The 9,663-nt window shown below is 32.9% G+C and overlaps 2 protein-coding genes across 2 annotated transcripts; both read right to left on the bottom strand.

Annotated features, from left to right (window-relative positions):
- Positions 1-5,078: 5,078 nt before the first annotated feature.
- Positions 5,079-5,932, bottom strand: LOC107882222. Its single transcript, XM_029485536.1, has 2 exons — positions 5,596-5,932; positions 5,079-5,525 (listed from the first exon to the last, which is right to left on the bottom strand). The coding sequence occupies exons 1-2, from the start codon at positions 5,821-5,823 to the stop codon at positions 5,352-5,354; spliced, it is 402 nt and encodes a 133-aa protein (XP_029341396.1). The 5' UTR covers positions 5,824-5,932; the 3' UTR covers positions 5,079-5,351.
- Positions 5,933-8,570: 2,638 nt separating this feature from the next.
- Positions 8,571-9,399, bottom strand: LOC115033262. Its single transcript, XM_029485535.1, has 2 exons — positions 8,987-9,399; positions 8,571-8,916 (listed from the first exon to the last, which is right to left on the bottom strand). The coding sequence occupies exons 1-2, from the start codon at positions 9,203-9,205 to the stop codon at positions 8,743-8,745; spliced, it is 393 nt and encodes a 130-aa protein (XP_029341395.1). The 5' UTR covers positions 9,206-9,399; the 3' UTR covers positions 8,571-8,742.
- Positions 9,400-9,663: the final 264 nt, after the last annotated feature.

Here is a 9,663-nt window from a genome sequence, read left to right as displayed (position 1 = left end):
TAAACAGAGTTCCAACAAATGGTGGGACCTTTCCAACAATGTCCAACAAACCGTGGAGAACAATTTTGTATAGTCTATTATGTGTTTGATTTAATGTTGGCTGTTAGTTTGAACTTAGCGGCGGTTTTGGAAAAATGTTTTATAACTTTTTAATGACGGTCCAACAAATTGTAAAACCTTTCCAACAATGTCCAACAAACGTCCAACAAAATTGTTGGATAGGTTTAATTGAAATCTGTTACACGATTGCCGCTAAGTTCACGAACGTTTATTAGTATTATTAATTTTCTATAATTACAATTTTTTTTTTTGTTCTCAGTGCTTGTTCGTTTTACCAAATTGTTGCCAAGTGGTTAGTCCAAGCTCTACAGCGTTTTAAAGCACAACAACCGTAACAATATATTTTTTAATATTTATTAAAATTAATCAATAATAACACTGTTATGCCATAAATATTTCATTTTCAGGAAAAACACAACAATACTAGATGAAGATTATGTAGGTGACGAAAATTGACATATTTCCAGCTCAATTACATACTGTATTTTTTATTTTTATTTTTATTTCCTATTTCGAACAAATTTCAGATTTAATAATTTATGTTTTTATTTTTTTTTTTTTAATGGTAGTTTATTTTTATTTATATATATATATATTTATTTGCAAGGTTCCAAAATTGTTTTTTCAGTAATAATAAACATTAATATTATTTATTTTTATAGTAAATTATCCAGTTTACTTTTTGGCTTAGATGTATACTGCAATAAGTATGTCATAAATCTAGTTAAAATACATACTTTTATTTTAAATGTATTGTCTATGATAAATATCCAATTAGATAAACTATGTTGGTTTAAGCTATATTTTAATGTAGTATTCAGTCAAGTAATGTTAATTTTTTACCAGTATAACACAGTCTATAAACATTTTTTAAATGTAAAAACAAGTTCATTATTTTATTAGTATGATTATTATTTGTATAAAGTACAAAGGCATCCAACCGACTTAAATAATTTAGTATTACGTATGATGAACCCGAGGACGTTAAGTGCTCTATTAACCATCGAATTTATGTGAGTGCTACAACATAGATTAGGCGAGTAAATTATACCAAGGTCCTTAATGGAGGAAACTCGTTCAAGTTCCGTGCCGTTAAGAAATTATGTGGTTAAAATTGGAGGTAAAGGTCTGGAGAAGGAAATAACGTTACACTTAGAAAGGTTTAGGGTTTTTTTTTTTTTATGTAGATTTTCATTTTCAGTGGAGGAATAAGGAGAGCGTTTAGATAACCGGAACTCCCTCATATATGGGAAATACGAGTCATCTTGACTTAATTCTTTACCCTCTTTCCCTAGAGCATGGACTTCGTCCCGGATCGGTTCGCTAAAGATATACATAAAGATCTTATTTATCGGTAGGCAAGATACTGCTAACAGATGCCGAATCTCACTAATAGACGAGCAATCCTTGAACCTGGAGCCTAGAGTGCACCCTGAGTTTAGCCCTATTGGAATCCGGGAATTTCGTCCAGAACATATCGCAAGTGGCGACTAAAGCCTTGAATTCCTGGTTGTTGTACCACGATTTACATCTTGCCATCTCCGTGGGGGTAAAGTCCGAGTCGATGTTATATGGTTCATTACGTAAGACCTGATTAATTTTTCCCAGTACAGTAGATTAATAATCCCCTTGTTGTATCTCCATCGCTGACCCATACCGATAACCTGCTAAGAGTATATAAAAAGGCCTGTTCTTTCCGGTTTGATTGATGTTGTTCCCTTGGGTTCCGTCTACCACGATGTCACTCCTTTTGAGGTCGATCAGATTGATAGGAGTTATCTGTTCTTGAGCTGAAATGTTGATCTTATATGACTTCCAGGTTCCACATTCATTGCAGTAACGTTTTCCAAAATGTATTCAACCATGAAGACCAATGCAACATTCGGAGTGACTATTATAGTCAACGCATGACCCAACATCATTGTCCACTCGGCGACCGTTGCAGCTGGTTGAGGGACAGTGACAGGTGGTTTGCGACCTATGTTTTTGTTGAACCATGTAGATGGATATTCTGCCGTTCCGCCCAATAAGGACCCTGGGAGCTGGAGCTTACTTGATGTGTAATTAGAGTTTATAAATTCCACTTGAAACTTGTCCATATCGATAATGAATAATGTAGGATCAATCGATAGTAAAACTTAATTGATTCTGTTGTCTATATAATTATATAATTATAGGTATTCTCCAATTCACAACTTACTGTGGTCTCTCCAATACCACATGTGGCCAGGTTCACTTTCATTCATATCCTAAAATTTTGTATTTATTTAGCACTGTAAGGATTAAAAATATTACTTACGGGTGATTCCGTCGGCGTCGACGTTCCAATTGATTGGAGAGCGGGAGTCGGAGTGCCTGTCCTCGACTTTGCCCGCCGACTCCGCGGTGGACTACCGTCATGGAAGTCGAAGACCAACCACCACGTTCTATGGCTGGTGTCCACGGCTTTCTCCTGGGTGTTTTAGGGGCTATAAATATAACAAACAATACTAATTATATTTTTATTTTATTATTAATCTGTGATATACACTCACCGAGGCATTGCCGGTTGCACCTGTAATATCCTGAAACACGATGCAGGCTAAAGTAAATAGTAAACATTTAAATGTACTTATCACCTATGTACTTACGACGTTTGGGCGCCTTTCGCGTCGACGGTGGATGAAGCATGGCGGCGGCGGTCTCAGCCAGCGGTGCCACGGCTGCCACAGCCACAACAGGGCCGAGGTGCACGGTCTGCACCGCCCCATTAATATGCACATTAGTGATGTTGGGCCTTGTTCATTCTAAAAAGAAAAAAAGACGAAACATTTAGACGATGTCAGCACCATATATTTACTTTTTTTCCTCGCTGACCTGCATCAGTAAGGTAAAACTAACCTGTCCCACGACGGTATAAACCCAGTCCACGTTCCATTAAGTAGGTGAACAATCCGACGCTTGGCGAATTTTGCTTCGCAATGATAGGAAGAGCTGACATCGAAGGATCAAAAAGCGACGTCGCTATGAACGCTTGGCCGCTGCAAGCCAGTTATCCCTGTGGTAACTTTTCTGACACCTCTCGCTGAAAACTTTTCAGCGGACGAGAGGCCGATGCTTTCGCAGTATCTACGCGTACTGAGCGTCCGGGATCAAGCCAGCATTTTCCCTTTTGCTCTACGCGAGGTTTCCGTCCTCGCTGAGTTGGCCTTAGGATATCTGCGTTATTTTTTTTACAGATACCGACGTGTGTGAAGTTGGCCCCCCATGTTTTCATATAATTACAAAACATACGCAAAGAATTTGCAACTATTTGCAACGATGGTTTCATAATTTGCAACTCAATACTTGCAACACAATTTCTATTTTTTCTGTTGGGGGGGCCAACTTCACGTAGCCCCCCCCCCCACCAAATGGTCGTATCGGAACAAAACTGGTCCCAAAATGTTGCCCCCGATTTGCAACTATTTTCAACCATCGTTTTGTAATTTTCAACTTAGTTAGCTAGCCCCCCACCGGAAAACGTCTATTTTGAGAAATGTATCAAGTTAGTCGAACCTGGAATGTCAAAGTGTGACTGATGCTAACATGAACAAAATTAAATTCCAACAGTTAATTGTATGGTAGTATTTACAGATAAGATATCGATAATTGAGATTATCTATATCAGTTTATTAACCCGTGGACGCAATTCGTACATGTTACGAGAAAACCACGGACGCAACTAGGACAAAATATAATTTAGGGATGCAATTCGAATGCGCCGAAAAAATCATGTTATTATTTATCAAGAAAGATTGACCAACTACCCGGCTAGCTGAATCAATAACCAATAACAAATGTAAAAACTATAATCATGTATTTTATAATATAAAAACAGTACAACTGCATTACATTATTGATAAATGTGTGCGGTGCTGCCGCAGTGGAAATTCACCACATACGAGAACACTTCGTTGTATTTATAACATCCTGTTATATTTAAAACTAAACGGTCCTCAAGAAAACCCTATGCATGCGGCAATAACGCTTAGTGTGACCCGATCATTAAATACAAATATTATTTATTATTGCGTTTCAACTGTACCTATTGTTATTTCTATCGCGCGGTGGACGTGTTGTTACTTGCGTGCTGTATGTCTTTGGGTTTTCCTATTTTTGGCATCGTCTAGACTCTATATAATATGCCGTTGAGGATTCCTGTAGACAACAATAATATTATCCTCTAGTCTTTACCGAATGATAACAAAATTGTTAAAATTAAATAAAAGTGATCCTTTTCTCATTTGCAGTCCAGACGTGTAGTCGTATGCTCAAGCATTTTACTCACTATTATAGTATTGTTTATATTTTGTAAAACCAAGATTGTGTGTTGTTAGTTATTAATTTCATTTTAATATACATCGCGTTAATAATGGTAAGTTTAGAAATATATTTAATTACAATAGTGTGTACCTATTATCATTGAGCAGCGTATCGTTATGCCAAGAAGCAAAACAATACGCTGGCTCTTCCCGTGCTTCACAATCGAAACTGCAGTTCAGTTGACCATTACAGTGTTGAGAAGGAAATGCACATCTCAATGCATCAACTGAACTGCATACAAGGGTTGCAATTATAACGTACCGGCAGAATTTACAGGTTTGTTCCATTTTTCTGCAATTTTCAAAAATATTATTTTACAATTTATTTTCACTTCAAATTTGTAATCTCTATAGTCTGAAGAAATATAGTTTAAACATTTAATGCATAGAAGATATAATTTTTAATTTAAAATTATCATGCATTTTAATAAAAGTAATATTTAACCAGGCACGCGCTTGAAGTTTTTTCCTGGGGGGCAGAGTGGGGCAAATAGTTTCTTTACATGGGTTGAGGTTAATAAATAAATCTAAATATTTTCGTATCATTTAACATACTATAGCTATTAGCTATATATTACACAAGTTTTTATATCGTATGCCCTAAAAGTGTAAACAGATAGATAGATAATAATATGTACACATTTTTGTCTAGTTAAAAATGTTTTAAGAAAAATGTCAATGAATATATTTTATGTAAGAAATTGTTTTATCACAGACCTTCAACAACTTTATTCATAATGAATAATGATGTACAAATGATAATTATTTGATGACTTTAATGTTACATATACCGTTGTCTATTATTAAAGTTACTTACACATTGATACGATTTGTATAGTACAAAGATACAAATGAATGCAACGATATATCCTATTATAATAACAATTGTCTTATCACTTGGCTCACCTAAGGTAAAAAAAAAAATAATTTTATTATTACATTATTTAGTTAACGATATATGTGTGTATGATAAATTATGTATTGGTTACTATTGATCTCCGGGACCCATTCGACGTTGTTGTTGCACAAACTAGAATTGCAACAACAATACATTTTGTCCCGGAGCGACCTAGTTGTGTTGACATATCTAGGTTGTGAGCAATCCTGCCGGTTAGTACAACTCTATAAAATGTTATTATTATAAAAACGTGATACAATTAAACACTATTCTATAAGTATTAAGTTATATTACCTTGCCTGTTATGACCACTTGATTTAGCAGCGTGTTGTTATGCCAAGTAGCATAACAATACGCTGGCTCTTTCCCTAATTTACAATCAATATTGTTTGTGGTGCAGTTTCTGTGAGTTGAGCTATCACATTCTTCCTGAGAGAAATATTGACAACTCAATCCATCAACAGCACTGTATACAAGGGTTGCAATTATAACGTACCGGCAGAATTTACAGGTTTTTTCCATTTTTCTGCAATTTTCAAAAATATTATTTTACAATTTATTTTCACTTCAAATTTGTAATCTCTATAGTCTGAAGACATATAGTTAAAACATTTAATGCATCGAAGATATAATTTTTAATTTAAAATTATCATGAATTTTAATAAAAGTAATAGTTAACCAGGCACGGCGCTTGAAGTTTTTTCCTGGGGGGCAGAGTGTGCAAATAGTTTCTTTACATGGGTTGAGGTTAATAAATAAATAATCTTTTTTTTTCGTCAATGTTGTTCCACGCATTATAGGATATGTGTGTAATTTACTATTTTTAGGCTTATAATAACACGTAAAAATAAGTAATTTTACCTAGCTCCGTGGTATGTGTATACCTATTCAAAATTGATACATAGCAAACATAATAATAATTACAATTACAATTATTAGAGCTGTTGTATCGAACATATTTATATTATAGTACATTTTTAGATGATAAAATCATAAAAGTATAATACTTAATACTATTTAATAGTTATTACAAAAGAAAAATAATTATTAAATTTACTTACACATTGATACACTTTGTATGCCACAACACAAATTATGAAAACCAAAGTATATCATATTAGTACAATTATCGTGTTATAACCTGGCTCACCTAAGATAAAAAAAAAAATAATTTTATTATTACATTATTTGGTTAACGATATATGTGTGTATGATAAATTATGTATTGCTTACTATTGTTCTCCGGGACCCATTCGACGTGGTTGTTGCACAAACTAGAATTGCAACAACAAAACATATTGCCCCGGAGCGACCTAGTTGTGTCGACACAACTAGGTCGTGAGCAATTCTGCCGGTAAAGACAACCCTATAAAATGTTATTAAAATAAAAACATGATAAAATTAAACACAATTCTATAAGTATTAAGTTATATTACCTTGTTTATTATGTGCACTTCATTGAGCAGCGTATCGTTATGCCAAGAAGCAAAACAATACGCTGGCTCTTCCCGTGCTTCACAATCGAAACTGCAGTTCAGTTGACCATTACAGTGTTGAGAAGGAAATGCACATCTCAATGCATCAACTGAACTGCATACAAGGGTTGCAATTATAACATACCGGCAGAATTTCAAGGTTTGTTCCATTTTTCTGCAATTTTCAAAAATATTATTTTACAATTTATTTTCACTTCAAATTTGTAATCTCTATAGTCTGAAGAAATATAGTTAAAACATTTAATGCATCGAAGATATAATTTTTAATTTAAAATTATCATGCATTTTAATAAAAGTAATATTTAACCGGGCACGCCGCTTGAAGTTTTTTCCTGGGGGGCAGAGTGGGGCAAATAGTTTCTTTACATGGGTTGAGGTTAATAAATAAATTTAAATATTTTCGTATCATTTAACATACTATAGCTATTAGCTATATAGTACACAAGTTTTTATATCGTATGCCCTAAAAGTGTAAACAGATAGATAGATAATAATATGTACACATTTTTGTATAGTTAAAAATGTTTTAAGAAAAATGTCAATGAATATATTTTATGTAAGAAATTGTTTTATCACAGACCTTCAACAACTTTATTCATAATGAATAATGATGTACAAATGATAATTATTTTATGACTTTAATGTTACATATACTGTTGTCTATTATTAAATTTACTTACACATTGATACAATTTGTATAGTACAAAGATACAAATGAATGCTACAATATATTCTATTATAATAATAATTGTCTTATCACTTGGCTCACCTAAGGTAAAAAAAAAAATAATTTTCTTATTACATTATTTAGTTAACGATATATGTGTGTATGATAAATTATGTATTGGTTACTATTGATGTCCGGGACCCATTCGACGTTGTTGTTGCACAAACTAGAATTGCAACAACAATACATTTTGTCCCGGAGCGACCTAGTTGTGTTGACATATCTAGGTTGTGAGCAATCCTGCCGGTTAGTACAACTCTATAAAATGTTATTAATATAAAAACATGATACAATTAAAAACTATTCTATAAGTATTAAGTTATATTACCTTGCCTGTTATGACCACTTGATTTAGCAGCGTGTTGTTATGCCAAGTAGCATAACAATACGCTGGCTCTTTCCCTAATTTACAATCAATATTGTTTGTGGTGCAGTTTCTGTGAGTTGAGCTATCACATTCTTACTGAGAGAAATATTGACAACTCAATCCATCAACAGCACTGTATACAAGGGTTGCAATTATAACGTACCGGCAGAATTTACAGGTTTTTTCCATTTTTCTGCAATTTTCAAAAATATTATTTTACAATTTATTTTCACTTCAAATTTGTAATCTCTATAGTCTGAAGACATATAGTTAAAACATTTAATGCATCGAAGCATTAATTTTTAATTTAAAATTATCATGCATTTTAATAAAAGTAATATTTAATCAGGCACGGCGCTTGCATTTTTTTCCTGGGGGGCAGAGTGGGGCAAATAGTTTCTTTACATGGGTTGAGGTTAATAAATAAAATCTAAATATTTTCGTATCATTTAACATACTATAGCTATTAGCTATATAGTACACAAGTTTTTATATCGTATGCTCTAAAAGTGCAAACAGATAAATATATAATAATATGTACACATTTTTGTATAGTTAAAAATGTTTTAAGAATAATGTCAATAAATATATTTTATGTAGGAAATTGTTTTATCACAGACCTTCAATAACTTTATTCATAATGAATAATGATGTACAAATGATAATTATTTGATGACTTTAATGTTACATATACCGTTGTCTATTATTAAAGTTACTTACACATTGATAAGATTTGTATAGTACAAAGATACAAATGAATGCAACGATATATCCTATTATAATAACAATTGTCTTATCACTTGGCTCACCTAAGGTAAAAAAAAAAATAATTTTATTATTACATTATTTAGTTAACGATATATGTGTGTACGATAAATTATGTATTGGTTACTATTGATCTCCGGGACCCATTCGACGTTGTTGTTGCACAAACTAGAATTGCAACAACAATACATTTTGTCCCGGAGCGACCTAGTTGTGTTGACATATCTAGGTTGTGAGCAATCCTGCCGGTTAGTACAACTCTATAAAATGTTATTAATATAAAAACATGATACAATTAAACACTATTCTATAAGTATTAAGTTATATTACCTTGCCTGTTATGACCACTTGATTTAGCAGCGTGTTGTTATGCCAAGTAGCATAACAATAAGCTGGCCCTTCCCGTGCTTCACAATCAATACTGCAGTTCAGTTGATTTGGGCTATGACACTCCTGAGGAAGTAATGCACATTTCAATGCATCAACTGTACTGCAGCATACAAGGGTTGCAATGATAATGTACCCGCAGAATTTACAGGTTATTTCCATTTTTCTGCAATTTTCAAAAATATTATTTTAAATTTATTTTCACTTCAAATTTGTAATCTCTATAGTCTGAAGACATATAGTTAAAACATTTAATGCATCGAAGATATAATTTTTAATTTAAAATTATCATGAATTTTAATAAAAGTAATAGTTAACCAGGCACGGCGCTTGAAGTTTTTTCCTGGGGGGCAGAGTGTGCAAATAGTTTCTTTACATGGGTTGAGGTTAATAAATAAATAATCTTTTTTTTTCGTCAATGTTGTTCCACGCATTATAGGATATGTGTGTAATTTACTATTTTTAGGCTTATAATAACACGTAAAAATAAGTAATTTTACCTAGCTCCGTGGTATGTGTATACCTATTCAAAATTGATACATAGCAAACATAATAATAATTACAATTACAATTATTAGAGCTGTTGTATCGAACATATTTATATTAAAGTACATGTTTAG

Source organism: Acyrthosiphon pisum, chromosome X (assembly GCF_005508785.2).
Source record: "Acyrthosiphon pisum isolate AL4f chromosome X, pea_aphid_22Mar2018_4r6ur, whole genome shotgun sequence".
In the NCBI taxonomy this organism is placed as follows: domain Eukaryota; kingdom Metazoa; phylum Arthropoda; class Insecta; order Hemiptera; family Aphididae; genus Acyrthosiphon; species Acyrthosiphon pisum.
This window is presented reverse-complemented; position numbering and strand designations above follow the sequence as displayed.